The sequence below is a fragment of the Leptidea sinapis genome, chromosome 24, assembly GCF_905404315.1.
Source record: "Leptidea sinapis chromosome 24, ilLepSina1.1, whole genome shotgun sequence".
NCBI lineage: Eukaryota > Metazoa > Arthropoda > Insecta > Lepidoptera > Pieridae > Leptidea > Leptidea sinapis.
The window spans coordinates 11,231,272-11,248,411 of record NC_066288.1 but is presented as its reverse complement, the minus strand read 5'-3'; the positions used below and the strand labels follow the sequence as shown (position 1 = coordinate 11,248,411).

Genomic DNA, 17,140 nt, shown 5'->3' with positions numbered 1-17,140 from the left:
TTTAGAACGCTACTTAAGATAAATGTGTTCATTATCTGAAAATACTTGAAAAAAAAACTGCAAATTTTTATATTATAAATAAACTAACAAATCTATTAAGTCAATAAAATTACGTAATATGCTAGATGATCAAAAGTATTATGCCTAATTCTCGGCTAAGTCGATTTAGTGAGTCTTTTGTAGGCCATGTATGCATTTACAATAATATCCTCGAAAATGTTCAAAACAAATGTATCACGAAAAAGTATAATTTAATATGATAATTAATATTTACTTATAATATGTATTTGTTATTGATTGTTAATGTTTCACTGTTTTAATTATCGTAAGCATAAGGACCACCTTCAGCGGTAAAAGCCTCCTTCTCGTTCCTAAATCTTGGAATTCTTTTCGAAAATTTTTCTGCTGTTTCTGCTATGTCATCGTATAGGAATCTTTTAGGTATCCATATGCATTAGAAATAAATCCTTATAAAATATTTATTTTTTTTGGAAAAGGAGGACAAACGAGCGTACGGGTTAGCAATTTGAAAATTGCATTAAGTAGCCTTAATCTCACATAGTGATTAATTTTACGAAGCGATGTTTAAATTTTTTTTTGTTATGTTATAATTTTTAAGTTTATGTTATAACAAAAAAAAATTTAAACATACCGTAATTTTTTTTATTTTCGATACCATTACTAACCGAGTTCAGGGTTAAAAATAAATGTTTTCTTCTTGTTTCTGGTAATATTTTTTTCTCCTCCTAAGTATGTCGTAATATGTTATTCGTTAATTAAACATTAAGGATCATTATTTCTTGTCTATAAACCGGACTGTGTTGATCAATGAATCATACAACAGGTCAGCGCGCATTCAATTATTAACTACATTGGTTCATTGATTTTAAAACTTCTGACAGAATTCATAATAAATCTTATTCTTTATAATCTTAATATATATAAATTACGTGTCACGTTGTTTGTCCGCGATGGACTCCTAAACTAATGAACGGATTTTAATGGGGATAACTTCATGGAGTGTATTTTGGTCCAACTTGAGCGATAGGATAGTTTTTATTTCAATTTGGGACCCACAATTATTTTTATATTCAATTTTTGTTTTGTATGGACATATTTTATATGAGAGAATTTAGTGACGCATTGATTGACTATTCCGCTGTGAAACAATTTCATTATAACGACAGTGAGCATTTTTTACGAAATAATTCTTGATGTTTTACGTTTTTTCTTGATGTTTTTTAATCAAGTCAAAATCACTTTATTCATGCAGGTCAAGGAAATGACTTTTCTTTTTATATCCACCGCCTTTGAAGATTGAGATTTAATTACAAGAAATGGCAAGAATCTCATTGTGACAATCACTCACTCACAAATCATTACAGTTACAATATATGTAAAGTGATGCAGCAATAATACTCAAACTACAAAGTACCAGCTTCTTCTATTTGACCGCATACAACGAAGAGCGGCTCGAATCATCGACGATCAAGTCATCTCCGATCGGCTTGATTCTCCAGCATTGCGTAGAGATGTGGGTTCTCTCTGCATCTTCTACCGCATTTATCACGGGGAGTGCTCAGAGGAGCTGTTCGGGTTGATTCCAGCGGCCGAATTTCACCATCGGACATTACGTGCAAAGTTCCATCCGCATCACGTAGACGTCTGGCATTCCACAACCGCGCGTTTTCTTCGAAATTTCTTGCCTCGCACAGCCACTTTGTGGAATCAACTACGGGCAGCGGTCTTCCCGAACAGATACCACTTAGGGACCTTCAAGAAAAAAGCATACTCCCACCTTAAAGGCCGGCAATGCATTTCTTGACACACCTGTTGTTGCGGATGTCCATGGGCGGTTGCCTCACCTCTCCCCATCCCGTGAGCCTCTTGCCCGTTTGCCCCCTCTCATATAAAAAAAAAATACAAATACTCAAAAAACATATATGTAAATAATAAGTAAAAACAAGAGTTATTGAGAACAGTCACGGCCGACTACTACTGTATAAACAATAATAGTAGGCCATGGTACAGTAGATGCATCAATCCACACACTCCGTAAATAAATAAAGGTATTTAGCGACCATTTTACTAATAATTATTAAAAATATAATTTTTAATTTCAAACACCACTAATTACAATTTGACTATTTTGTTATAGTATAATTATAAATACTATTATATTTAATAAAGGTTAATTATTTAAGGCAAAATTTAATCATTTTGCTTATAGCATAATTATTCATAATTATAAATACTATTATATTTTATAAAGGTTAATTATTTAAGGCAAAATTTAACCATTTTGCTTATAGTATAATTATTCATAATTATAAATACTATTATATTTAATTAAGGTTAATTATTTAAGGCAAAATTTATCCATTTTGCTTATAGTATAATTATTCATAATTATAAATACTATTATATTTTATAAAGGTTAATTATTTAAGGCAAAATTTAACCATTTTGCTTATAGTATAATTATTCATAATTATAAATACTATTATATTTAATTAAGGTTAATTATTTAAGGCAAAATTTATCCATTTTGCTTATAGTATAATTATTCATAATTATAAATATAAATACTATTATATTTAATTAAGGTTAATTAAAGCTCAAATCTTTTAGATCGATTCATACCCAAGCTTTGTTGTCATCTAAATAAGCCTTTGAATTGTAATACGATTTTTCCATAAGTTTATGTTTAATATAGGCTTTGAACTTGTTGGGGGACATTTCCATTATGTTCTCAGGAAGCTTATTATAAAATCTAAAGCAATTACCGATAAATGACTTATCGAGTTTACTAAGCCTAGAAGTGGGCATTAACAGTTTATTTTTGTTTCTAGTATTAATATTATGTTTTTCATTTACCTTTTGAAATTTATTGCCATTTTTATGAACATACACTAAATTTTCATATATAAATTGGTTAGAAACAGTCATAATTTTAAAATTTAGATCTAAGCGACTCTTTATCCCATACCATAAATTGCCCGAACAGCTCTTTTTTGCAGCACAAAAATAGAATCAATATCAGCAGCATTACCCCATAATTATATACCATATGACATAATGCTGTGAAAGTAACTCAAATAAACCAATCTTGCAGTTTCAATGTCTGTTAAGGAACGAATCTTTTTTATTGCGTATGCAACTTAGTCTACTCTATAAGTTTTCTATATGAGGACCCCATTGGAGGTTGGCATCTAGCGTTATTCCAAGAAAAACAGCGGTATCAACTATATCTAATTTCTCGTTTTTAAGCTGTATATCGATTGACATTTACTTAACATTTGGTAAAGTAAATTTAATGCACTTCGTTTTATTTCCATTAAGTAACAAGTTTCATTTACGCGTGCTCCACACTACCAGAACGTTCCGCACCGTAAAAAGTAGGTTATTCGAATCCCCGCCATTTTTCTTCGATATTTTTATTGTTCTGTTTACAAAAAATGAGGGATTCAAGTTTTGTCAGCACACCGCCAGATATTTTAAACGCTGCAAATGTAAATTACTACTGAAATAAATAATTCATTCATTAATGAGGAATATGGAGCTTTTATTATTAATTATAAATTTAAATTCAATAATTTTAATAATTTATGTATTTATTTTATGTTATGCATATATTAATTATAATTATATCTGACTGTATTATTATGACATTTAAGTGGGCCAAATAAAGAATTTCTAATTAATCCTAAGTTTATTTGTATATAATCAGTAACGAATGATATTAGGTTACTACTAGGACTGGCTGTTTTAATGTTAGCAGTAAGCCAACTGTTTCAGAATCTTTTAGAGGATTCATATTCTGGGTATAGATAAAGTCTTGTATGCAACTGTTGATAATTAGATATTAAAACACTCATGTGATACTATTATCACATGAGTGTTTTAATACCCCTTATTACACAATAGTTGCATAAATAACTATTTTTATACTTAACAAAACCAATGCGTTGTTTTTTTAGTCCTAAAAATTGCCGTCATTTATTTAATTAATTCATCAATCCACAAACTTTTAGATGTTACGAAACTTAGATGTTATGTTATGTTAGATGTGCAAAGGCAGTTATTTAACATACCAGCCAACCAACAATTTCCTAGTTTTGCCAGTCATTAAAATTGCTGTCAATAAAATTCATTGATTCATCACTCACCACAAATTTTTAGATTGTACAAACCTAAGTTAGATATAAAAGTGCCTCTATTAGTAGCCAGATGGCAAAATAAAAAAGTTTTTTTTTTATTATGTAGCAAAACCAATAATTTTTTAGTTTATATTCTATTATCATATATATTATTATTATTGAAACAAAATATGCACAATAGGTAGAAAGATAATAGTCCTTATAGATTTTGTGGCCTTAAGGCTTAAGAGCTCCGTTCGAGATATATGCGTGTATTATGGTTTGGGCATTGTTGAAGATAATTTCTTGTTGATAAGCTGTATTATCAATCTATTTAAAGATTGAAGACAGAACCGAGAAGAAAACCCTCAACGCGAGAGTTACAAAAAGAAACATCTTTTTTATTTTATATAATTATCTTGTCCCAAACTAGGCAAAGCCTTTACTATGGGTACAATACAACTATATATTTAATACGATATACATACTTAAACATACAAAAATACATATTAATATCCATACAAACAAATATCAAATAATGTTTGCACCTCTAGATCCCATTAGGCAGGCACCAACTACTGGGCTAATAGGTCGTCAATGCAAGTAGATAGATATCGTGAGATAAAAATGTTAGCTTTAAAGAGAAATAGCAAGTAAAAAGTTTTTTTTATATAATAAGGGATAAGACGAGCTGTACGTTCAGCTGATGGTAATTGATAGTACGCCCTGCCTATTACAAAGAAGCAAAAGGATGAATGAAACAGAAATTAGCGTCATAGGTTGTCGAAGTAAAAAAATATTCTAAAACGGAAACTATGTGACCGTTGACTAACCACTGGGAGGCTTTAAGAAGCTTAGAATTTCGGTAAGGTGGGCACCACAACGGCATCCTTATCTGCCGCCAAGCCCTCCAAATTTTGAGTTACAATACTCAGCGGCACTGCATAGTTATGGCAGGTATCACTTACTTCATCTCGCCACTTATAATAATTACAATGCAGTGCCGCTCAGGATTTTAAGGATTAAGGGACATCTGTGTTTATGGATCCATTTAATAAGGATAAAATAAATCTAAGTAAGGGTATAATATAATGTAGTGTGTCTATGAGAAAGAAAATAATGTAATTAGATGCACATAGAGTACTTTATTTAGAGACCTCGTACAGTATTAACCACACACGATATAAATAATGAAAGCGAAAAAAATTAATACTGTGTCAGCAAACATAGTCTTACTTAGTAGGCCAATAAGACAAAATAATTTGGGTGGGATTGTCAGCAAGTACGAAAAAAACTAGCTTAAAAAAGACTAATATTCTCGTGAAACGAACTCAAAATACTAACAATATAACAGGGTGAGTTTTATCGCAACTAAAATAGGCATTTATAAATGTTGAGGTTAAACTTTCATCTAATATTCTGTGACAAATATTTAAGTCGTTTAAAATTTTACTGTGTTATAAATGTGGCTAAAAATTTCCTAACATCGTTATATAAGCTATATTTATACACACTTTTATTATAACGCAGAGCATGTGCTTTATGAAACTTCAACAAGATGGATTGTCAGAAGTTTGAAATGTTATAGCATTATTTAACGGAAACTTTCTTAACATAGTTGCACGAACTATACTGAAGTATGTGGGTATTTTAGTTTTGACTTTATAAGGATGAAGCGACATTACCCTCACATAAAACAAAAGTAGACTAGTAAGTGTTAGTTCTCTTTTTTATGAAAATAAGGGATGAGACGAGCAGGACGATCAGCTGATTCAATGCAGTGCCGCTCAGGATTCTTGAAATACCCAAAAATTCTGAGCGGCACAACAATTGCGCTCGTCACCTTGAGACATAAGATGGTAAGTCTCGTTTGCCCAGTAATTTCACTAGCTGGGATAATTTTGGGTAAATACATATTTATTTTTCTTTCACTGTTTTATTTATATTTATTTTCCTCCATTAACGTTTTCTTAAAATTATTGAAACATTTATCATCTGCTGCTCAGGAGTCAATTGTAGGGGCTTCTCAAAACCAGTGCTACATTGGTGCCACGCCAGTGCACTTAACACTTAGTTAGTTAGTTGAATACAGATTGATAAATATCCCAACTACACTAGTCATATTGACAAAGCTTGTAACAAAATTAATCGTTTTGGCTACGTACTAAATAGCTTAAGAAGAATAGGGTCACACAAGCTATCCCTCATGGCCTATCATGGATACGTTGCATCAGTGTTACGCTATGGACTACTAATATGGGGTAATGCGTCATATGTTCAATGAATTCTTGTTGCCCAAAAAAAATGCATACGTGCAATAGCAAGGGCCGTGGCACTCTTGCAAAACGCAATTTAAAAAACATAATCTGTTAAATCTACCATGTATGTTCATTTTCGAAGCTTGAAAATTTGTGCGTAACCACAGATATCTTATCATGTCAGCTGTTTAGGTGAATGCCAGAGCGACAAGACAGCCGCATAGACTGGTTTTGAAAAATTATCCTAAAAAAACTATTCTTGTATGTGTATGTCACATGTGTATAAAATTATATAACAAATTGCCTGCGAACTTGAAAATACTGTCAAAGAAAATGTTTAAACCAAGACTCTTATTTTTATAGTATTAATGAATATTTCAATTAGTGCTAAGTTTTTGCTAAGTTTATTTCTTGTGCACCACCACACAATTTTGTTATCAATTAATTTTTATTCTATTCTATTCTATTCAATAATCTGCTTCAGAAATGTTTCAGTATTTCCACCTCTATTTATTGTACTCTCTAGAAATTTCCATAATACTTATACTTCCAGATGCCATATACTTCGAGATGACAGAAGACATTTAATTTCCGTTGCAACTCGTATTATTTAAAACTATACAGTATCAGAAACATTCCCATGTTACTGTCTCGCATGAAGTACATAAAAACTTCAATTAATATTAAACTGGTGAATAATGAACTCTTTCTAACTCCGAGAAAGCCGAGATAGATAAGCAAAAAGGGCTTTTATAAAATATATGAGTGGGCGCTCAGATTTTTTTATTTTAAAACTACATTTTCATATAAATAATAACATCATGTCAGATAATTATATGGCAATATGTTTGTCATTGCCGAACTGAAGGAGATAAAAAGATAATTTTTCTGAAACTTGATTAGAATTTTAAATTAAAATCCTGAGCTGCACTGCATTGTAATGGGCAGGGCGCATCAATTACCATCAGCTGAACGTCCTGCTCGTCTCATCCCTTATTTTCATAAAAAAATAGAATATTTATAAATTAAAATCTCTATAAATCTCAATCGCACTCAATAAATGTTTCCGAAATAAAAATTAAGTAAATTATTGTTATATTTTAATTTATGAACGATTATAAATACTAATTGAATATGAATAGAGGATTATACTGAAATAATTTTAAAATAAAACCTTTGCACTTAGATAAGTAAGAAATTAATAACAAATTAGCTCAGAGCTTAAGAAAAGACTTTAAAAAGTTATAAAGTTTGCGCAACAATTAAAACTTTAAGAAAGCTTAGCGAATATGATGGCTAAAGTTGATGGTTTTGCCATGTTTTTATATTATCTTAGTAGAGACATCTTTAATTATGATGACAAATTATGAGAGGATGTTGGAAAAATTAATGAAACCTGAAGTATATAATTATAAAAATGTTTGGCTATCTAATATTTTGCCCTTTTTGAAGTCAAAACTTCTATAGCCGCGTTGGGCACTTTTTGGTAGGGAAAATTTTATGGGTTCGCGTCACCAACATGCTCATGACTGGCGCACGCGTTAATAGATAATTGAAATATAAGTATATATAAGGTAGTTAAACACTTTATCAATGGGTGAATCTCGTGAGTTCGCGTCACTGAAATGCTTATAAGCAGTATATCTGTAGCTATACAGCTGACGTATTGTGCTACTTTAGTGCTGTGTACAGTTTGTGTTATATATTTTAGTATGAAATATTTATAATTTATTTGAAAATTTAAATAAATTGTTTTATTTCTGTCGTAGTTATATATGTAATACCTAAAATACTATACTACTCAGGTTAATATTACCTAAACTTCGTCTCATGCCTACAAATTGGAATCTCGTCCCTTAGTGAAGTGCTATTTATTATCTATAGTCCAACAACTTCGTGCACGACCGTCCCAGGAGGTGACAGACGGTGGCCGGGACGGGGTACTAAGATGTCAGTGGGAAGACCCCGTTAAGACGGTCGCACTGTAATTAAAGTTTGCCAAAATGGCGGCCAAATTTTTGAACTAATAATATCCACTTACTTGTGGTCTACGGTGAGAGCTCTTCGTGGAGGTGCTGCAAGGGCTACAGGCCACGCGGCTTGTACCAAAGACTCTCTTACAAACTGCTCCCAAGACGACGATCCTGTTCAGAAATAATGATCAATATTAATCTATACTAATATTATAAAGCTGCAGTGTTTGTTTGTTTGTTTGTTTGTTTGTTTGTTTGTTTGAACGCGCTAATCTCTGGTACTACTGGTCCGATTTGAATGATTCTTTCAGTGTTGGGTAGTCCATTTATTTGTATTGTTTTTTTTTTTCAAAATTAGGGATCCGTAATAAAATTGCTATTTTGTAACACAAGGTGTAAAATCGAAAACCTATTTTTGCGTGCGCTGCAAAAACTATTGACAATAGAACAAAATGATGTACAGGCTATAATATAGGCAATATTTTATTACTTATAAAACTATCGCGTGAATTATACTTTATATGGCAAAACAACGTTTGCCGGGTCAGCTAGTTACTTATATGTAGCTAGCTACAAAAATTTTTAGTATTAAAGAAAAACGGGCCTACGACAGTGGATTAAATGTCTTTCTCACATTTTTATTTTTATTTTAGTGAGGCATCTATTGTTCATCTTCTATCAACGGATTAAAGGATCCATACCGACGCATGAAGAAAATTTTTAAATCAATCCATTTGAAACAGTAATGAGCTTGAGTTCAGATGGATTTAAAACCATCCACATGATTGGCTTCCTCTTTCGTAACTGTGAGCAATTTAAGGATGCTCGCACTAAAATAATTATTTACTCAGCTTTGGTACGTAGTATCTTGGAATACTGCAGCGTTGTATGGAATCCACACTTTAATATTTACTCACAAAGAATCGAAAGGATACAAAAGAGATTTCTTTTGCATCTATCTTACGATCATAATCTAGTTAAAACTCTTAGGAGTTACGAGGATAAATTAAAGTACTTCAAGCTTCAGTCACTTTCGAATCGAAGACAGCTCCTCGATCTTACTTTCTTATATAAGTTGGTGAATGGCGTCATTGATAGTACCTATTTATTAGCTCAATTAAATATTCGTGCCCCACTGAAGACAATAAGGCCGTCGTCTTTTATGCCATTCGTATTCGCTTTTCTCCAATTAATAGATTGATGTTGAGTTATAATGCTATATATAAATTATCACATAAGAAATGTATTGGTGTCATAACAACTACTGTTAATAAAGAAAAGGATAAAGAAAAAGATAAAAAAGTTGATATTGATATATTTTCAGACCATATCTCGTCATTTAAACGGAATTTATTTCATTTATACTCATAATTTTTTGTAAATTATGGGCAAAAAGTATATTTTATTCAAATAATTAATAAATACTGATAAGTTTAAGTCTGTTTTATATAATTGTGAAATGATGCATGTTTTAATTATTATATAATATTATTGATCTCTTATTCATTTACGTTTAATTCAATTTGTAAATATTCCGATAATGTTTGCATTCATTTTAATTAAATATGTTTGTGTCTATGTTTTTGAAATGTGTGTAACACCTGTAATTAAGTCAACACTTAGAATTTATTATTTATTGTAATAACGTTATTATACTTTTGTTAGTGTTTCTCTTGTTGGTGTTAAATAAATAAATAATTTTCAAATAATCTGTTCAATTTATTTACGAGCACAAACCCAGCCTTGACCGGACTTGGCTTTAATTTAGAAAATGACTTTGAACCAATGTAGGCACTAATTGAGCTTTCAAAACCGATGGACGATGGATTTCAAAGAGCTGGTCGCATATTGCCCATGCTAATCGTATTACCTGAAGCACGGATTTGGCTTTTGTTAAACACTATACGTAACGATTGTTCGATTCTACGATATAGAGGAAACCTAAGTCCTACTAATATTATTAAAGGGAAAGTTTGTAGGAATGTATGGATGTTTGGATGTATTTTTGTTAACATTATAACATAACATAGGAACAATAGCTTTTTTATTACGGCAACTATTAGGTGCTTGTGTGTGTGGCATATTGACACTCGATGGCTGTAAATTATTTCATACAAAGTAATAAAGAATAAACTGTATAAGTATAAACTATCGTATACTGGATGTAAGGATGCTTCATGAATATGATGGTCGTGATTACTGTCATAATAATCGCATCCAAACAATACAATGATTTATTAACTATAACATATCGACCTGGCACCACAAGCAGCACCCGTCCACGAGTTGACGCATGGACCAGCCATTGTTCCCGTTTTACAAACAAAATCGCGATTAAAATTATTCATCTAATAGCTGGGTGGAGGTCGTACCATTCCAAAATTTATTTGTCATTGTATACTGAAAACAATCAAAAAATACCACCATTCTGTCCAGGTGGTAATCGAATAAAGAGTAATAGATTGTAGATAACAAAATATCATTCATTACTTTAAGTTTGTACATGAAATATTTACGAGAGAAGCAATAAAAGTGTACAACCACGTCGTAACTTAGCAGGAGTATTGCTGATGTAAAATTCAAACTTTACTCGTTTACGAGTTAGATCATAATGTTTTTCTTAAGAGACATTAACTGAAGGTCCATTCATTAATAAATGTATGTTTTTATTAAATATAAAGTTTTTCTTTAGCTCGATACCTCAGCATTTTTAATTCCAGTTTATGCTTATAACACATCTAAATTTGAATTAATCTTATAACGGGTCGTTTACCGACTATGTTTTGATTTTTTGACTCCGGTTATATCGAACTGCGCTTGTCACATGGTTACCTGCAAGACTATATTCTTGCGCCAATTTTTCTTCATATCAATAATTAAAATTCAAATATTTTTATGCAAAATAGAGTTTTTCACTAAGATTAAGGATTGGCCTCCACTGCGCTTCAACTAGATACCGCACAACCTAAGAACAATAGTTTTTTTTTACGGCAACTATTAGATGCTTGTGAAATCTTGACACTCATTGGCATCTTTCATATTTTGTCACTTATATGTATACAGTTCGTGTTATTTTACATTGAAATTAATAAAATACAAAATAGATCCCAGTGTCTTTCTTATTTCTTGTGGTATTATTTTTACAAAGTCACTCATTCTTCGAGACTGGATCAAGTACGCCCACTTAGGCGTAGTATTACTTGCCGCACTTTGCGACTACGCCTGCGGTATCTAGTTGAAGCGCAGCGGAGATCAATCTTTAATCTAAGATATATTATAATTACTTTTTGAACGTCAAAAACTGCTACTCATTCGAAAAAGTATCCCTCAGATCTGGCGCAAGAAGTGAGTCGCAGCTCCCATGGGGCGTCTTCTTCCTTCTTCTTCCCATCTTTGAAATATTTTCAACAGTTTAAACTAACACTTTTGTACTAAACCCTGAAAATAGTACATATATTCCAATCCCCTTTTGCACATAATCAAATTTCAATACGAAATTGGTTGCAATTAATACGGGTGGCAGCAATAAGAACTTCCCAACTTTTTCTCTAATGAAAATTCATTCGAAAATACCATCTGAATTTTTCACTTCATTTTTGTATAAATTTTCTTTCCCTTAAAACTAATTCGTTCAGTTATTTATCAAGGTAGGAGTAATTCGCTATATACGAATAACGTTGTATTTATTTTAGGCCTTATGCATAATGTATTTGAAAACAGCCTTGAAGCTTGGCAAACCACAGTTTCCCGAGGGATTAACTGTTGTTGAGTATTCAGTATGCAACATTTACTCTATCTACTTCATATATTTGCTATAAAGGCAATCACAGCTTTATGAAAAAAATATATATATTAATTTTTTTAAATTCTGGGTTATTAGATGATTCTCCCTTAGCAACTAGTGTTGATATTAGAAATTTAATTATTGCTTCCCTTTAGATAATGTCGCGTAGCAACGCTTCGACGTACATGACAAGAGTTGTCAAACTTCAAGGCATAGATAATTTCGAGAGCTTCGTCAACAATACTCGTAGCTCAGCGGATAAGTGTTTACATCAGATGCTGTAGACCCGGGTTCAATACACCTAATAGTGTAAGGAATTTTTTGCGTTTTCTAAAGTTAAAGAAAAAAATCGAAATCCAAATCGAACAGAGAAAAAAGGATGGAAAACGTATAAGCAGGATAAATATAGTTAAATGAAATTTCAAATACAATTAAATTTAAAAATGGAATGGAAGAGAAACATTTTGAAAATAGAACTGATCCGGGGGTATATAAGCCGTACTAAGCGTGGCCTACGGCAGTTATAGTTCAGACTCGGAAGTAAAAAAGGAAAAATGAAAAATTTAAATGAAAGTGCGTCAGGAGAAGAAGAAGAAGAAGTTGAAGAGAACTAGTGTTCGGTGCAGTGTGATCTGCTCAAGGCACCGCCAACGACAAGAAGTACAGCGGCAGACCGGCAAAGTGCAAGTTTGAAAAGTGAACGCAAATAAAGACTCGTTCCTTTAAGCGGAGTATTTATTTTCAATCCCTGACCCATTCTCGTGCCAATAATACAAATTTGCCAAATACAAGTGTGTGAGTGTGAGTTTACGTAAGAGTGTGAGATTAAAAGACAGGAGAGACATTCTAAAGCACCAAGCACCTTATTATGAACTCCTTTACAACAAAAAAAACAGGCACTTTTGATTTATTCGAGTACTTTAAGTATTAACAATTTACTAAAATAAAATGAATATTATTTACTGATTTAAAAACACTTTTGTTTGGTATTTAATAATAATAATAAGCCTTTTATTGATTCCAACAATCTTCGAATACATAATACTATCTTAAGACTACGCGTATAATATAAAAGTTATGTTATGGAACACCACTCTGGGTATAGGCCTCCTCCAGCTTACTCTATGTATCCCTCTTCTATGCTTTTCCTCTCTATTATTTTCGTTTCATTTTTATTATTTCATCTACCCATATGTTTCTTGGGAGGCCTCTATTTCTTTTGCCAGATGATCTTTCCCAAATTGTCGTTTCAACTGTCCATCTTTTGTCCATGAATCCACATTGTTTGGCATCTAAGTCGATCTTGATTAGTTTTATTTTGATTTCTACATTTAAAGGATAACGTCTGGCAGGAAAAATTTGTTAGGATTTGATTTTAATTTGCTATGCCAATGAAGAATCACGTTTTCCATTCCATAAATCTTCCTTCCTAATAATAATTCACTATGTTTTAAAACTTCAGTAATATGTTAATTCATTAATCATTTCTCAGTAATACATTAATTTTAATGATTATTTTTTAAATAAGAAAAAGTGACGAGATGGTAAGTATATACCTACCGACATTCCGTGCAAAGAAGCAGAAGTGATAAAATTATAATTTATTTTACACTAAAAAGATCATTATGAGGCTAATAGCAGAAGTTGCTAATTAGCTAACTTCCAACTTTACCAAGCAAGAACAATTTTACATAACCCTTATAAATAAACATGAACGAAAAAGCTAGAATAGTCCATGTTTGCAACTGTTACAATGAGAATTTGTAAACAACAATAATACTAGGTATGGCATTGTCTGAAAATGAATATTTACATAAGCAATACCAAATATTTATACGTTGTCTTTATACAAAGGAAACTTGTATTAGTTTTGATTTGTATTTGTTTGCCTCAACTGTGGCCTCAAGATAAGAACAAATAAAAGACAAATTATTTCAAAATAAGAACGAGCGCGTGTTCTGTTCATAATAAAAAAAACTCTTGCGGGTGGAATTCCAAGTGCTTAGATCACCTCTACTCGGCGAAAGGAGTATTCCTACGAAATTTCAACTTTCTACGCCTTATGGTTCCAGAGGTACCGTAAAGAGTCAATATTTAGCAAAAAAAGAATGCTGGGAGAGTTTCTTGCGCCGCTTCTTCTCTCTCAGAGTGCCATTAGTTTCCGAAGCGGTAGTAGTATCTAGTACATTAGGAATTACATCAAAAAGAACTCTAAAGGAATCAATTTTGAGAAAATTAATGCCTTTTATCATATATTATATAATATATATATAAAGAATATCCCCTGCCTATTAAGCAATAGGTCCCGGGTTCGAATCTGCGTGCAAACATTTATAATATGATGAATGTTTGTTTATGAGTCATGGAGGTTTATATGTATTTCTGTATATTTAATTAAGTATGTATATTGTTTTAAATATATTGTTGTCTTGCAACCCATATATGTCTACTGTGGTACAGACTATGCCTAGTTTGGGGCAATATGATCTGTGTAAAAGTGTGTAAATACTATTTTTTTATTATATTATCTACTAGCAAATACGGTGGACTCACTGTAGTATATTCCTTCAGAAAAACAAGAAACGTCTTAAATTTTATGAAAATATCTTATAACAATTACACGCATTTTAACCATTTAAAAAGGATTTTATTTAATGCAGTAACACATGCCATTATCAATAAAATATTATGTAAATTATTTTCAAAAATCCTTCCCTTTTCCAATATAATACTGAAATATTTGGCGTTCAATAAAATATTTTATTCGAATAGCTAACGACATTCTACTTAATGCTATATAATTGTTACAAGACTTATAAACCAGAGTACCGAAATGGTTCCGAATTAGGAGTGACGTAACTTTAGTATTATATCTAAATATATCTCAAAGCAGTATTCACTCCGACAAGTTTCTGTGTGAAAATAGTAACTACACACTAAGTACTAATTGTAACACTATATTATCATCACAAGTAACACATAAGCTAAGTTTATCTGTTGGCTAACTTTCAACTCCATTTCAGTTGCTCTAAGCTCACCACTCAGTATAATCCTTATTAATAAACATGAAGTTGCTAGGAAGCCATAAATGTTCACAAGTATATAACAATCTATTTTTTGAAGTGAAAACTTCTCTAGCGGCGTTGGCTACTTTTCTTGGGATGGGTATTAAATGTTAAACTCGCGTCAGGACACGTGTCCTGATCGAAGGTTCGTAAGACAGTCGTTGAAATTATGGATGAAAGATTTATACTCTTACTATAGTTTGGCTATTTATATCATACAGTCATTGGACTAGTGGTTGCAAAGCCGAAACATCACGAGGTACCGGAATCGAAACTCAACTCGAAACTCAACTTTTTACAGTTTATTATGGATGAAAGTTGATTTTTCTGAGAGATAAACTTTTTAATGTAAAATAATTGTACTATTTCTGAAGTGTTACATATTTAATGTAATATAATTTGCCATTTTTGTGTATGATAGCGCAATAAATGAATATTGTATTTAACCACATAAATACTAGGACTTTTATACTGATAAATAAAGCAATTCGTTAATGTTCAAGTTTGCACTACTGCTAGCACTCCCGGAGAGCAACCTTGTACATTTTTTTTTTGTTTATGTCCCTACACTTGCATACGAATATAACATAAATTGTACAAATGAATAATTATTATACCACTACCAGAGTTAAAGGTAGTACAACAAATGGAAAAATGTACAAAAAAGAATCCTTATACAATAAAAAGGATGTTGTACTAATAACATTAGGAGTAACAAAGTCATCGACATAGTCCAGATGGTTGCGAAACTCAAGTGGCAATAGGCAGGGTACATAGCTCTACGGACAGTTGGCCGTTGGGGCAATAAAGTCCTCGAATGGCGACCACCTACGGGAAGACGCAGTATTGGTAGGGCTCCCACAAGATGGACCGACGATCTGGTCAAGATCGCCGGTATACGTTGGATGAGGGCAGCGCAGGACCGATCGTGATGGTGATCTTTGAGGGAGGACTTTTTACATCAGTGGGCGTCTTCCGGCTGAAATAATGGTGATGATGATCCCAAGGTTAGGGTAATATAAAAAGGAGCTATTATCTTGAAATAGTAATAGCGAACTAGTTGAAATAATGATCAGCTATTAGCCTGTATTTAATTTTGAAAACAAAATTTTATGAACGATGCGGTACTCAAACCCACGACCTCTCGCATTCCGTGCGAGTGCTCTTCCAACTGAGCTAACCGTTAGGGTGACGTATCGTCATAAAATCTTGTATGCTTTGTTCAACTTAAATTATCACTGTTCAGGTTATCACTTGAAAAAACATAAGAAATTGCTTGTATTTAATTTAAAATAGTTTGCTCCGTAGCATTACAATATTAAAATTACCTAATGTATTTGCCTAAACAATTAAAATCGGACAATACTGCTTACAACTAAAACTATAAGTAAGATAGTCACTAGAAAACAATATAAAAACAAGTCATAAAAGCTATAATTTAATTGAGAAAGTTTTGACAAATGACGGTAAAAGTGAGTGCCATAATCTGTGCCAAGATCACTGTCGAACGCAAAGATTCCAAGATTACGAAAATTATAGCTTTACGTTAGTGTTTTTGATCACGAACATGTTGAATTACTGTTATTTATGACAAAATAATAAAAGTATTAAAATATAATAGTACATTACTGCAGCGGCCACCAAAAGAGGTATTGGTATTCAAATTCGAATATTTTTATTCAAAATAGGATGTAACTTCACTTATTGAATGTCAAAAACTACCACCCATTCCATAATGAATACCTCAGACCTAAGAAGAACGGGCGCGACAAACACAGCGGGCTTTTTTTTTCATCGAAAAAATATGTTTACAAAGTAATATTGTACAATTAAACTTATTATTTAATAGCCTGAGGGCGGTTACTTTATTCCCAATCTGTGGTATCATTAAGAAAGTCATTTATGTTGTAGTAACCTTTAC

General features: G+C 31.9%; 1 protein-coding gene across 1 annotated transcript in view; it reads right to left on the bottom strand.

Annotated features, from left to right (window-relative positions):
- The window catches only part of LOC126971902 (GTPase-activating Rap/Ran-GAP domain-like protein 3), a 327,877-nt gene that overhangs the window by 209,264 nt on the left and 101,473 nt on the right, over positions 1 to 17,140 (bottom strand). Inside the window, exon 2 of the mRNA XM_050818416.1 lies at positions 8,439 to 8,541. Coding sequence (XP_050674373.1) covers positions 8,439 to 8,541 — 103 coding nt within the window. The remainder of the gene's footprint in view (positions 1 to 8,438; positions 8,542 to 17,140) is intronic.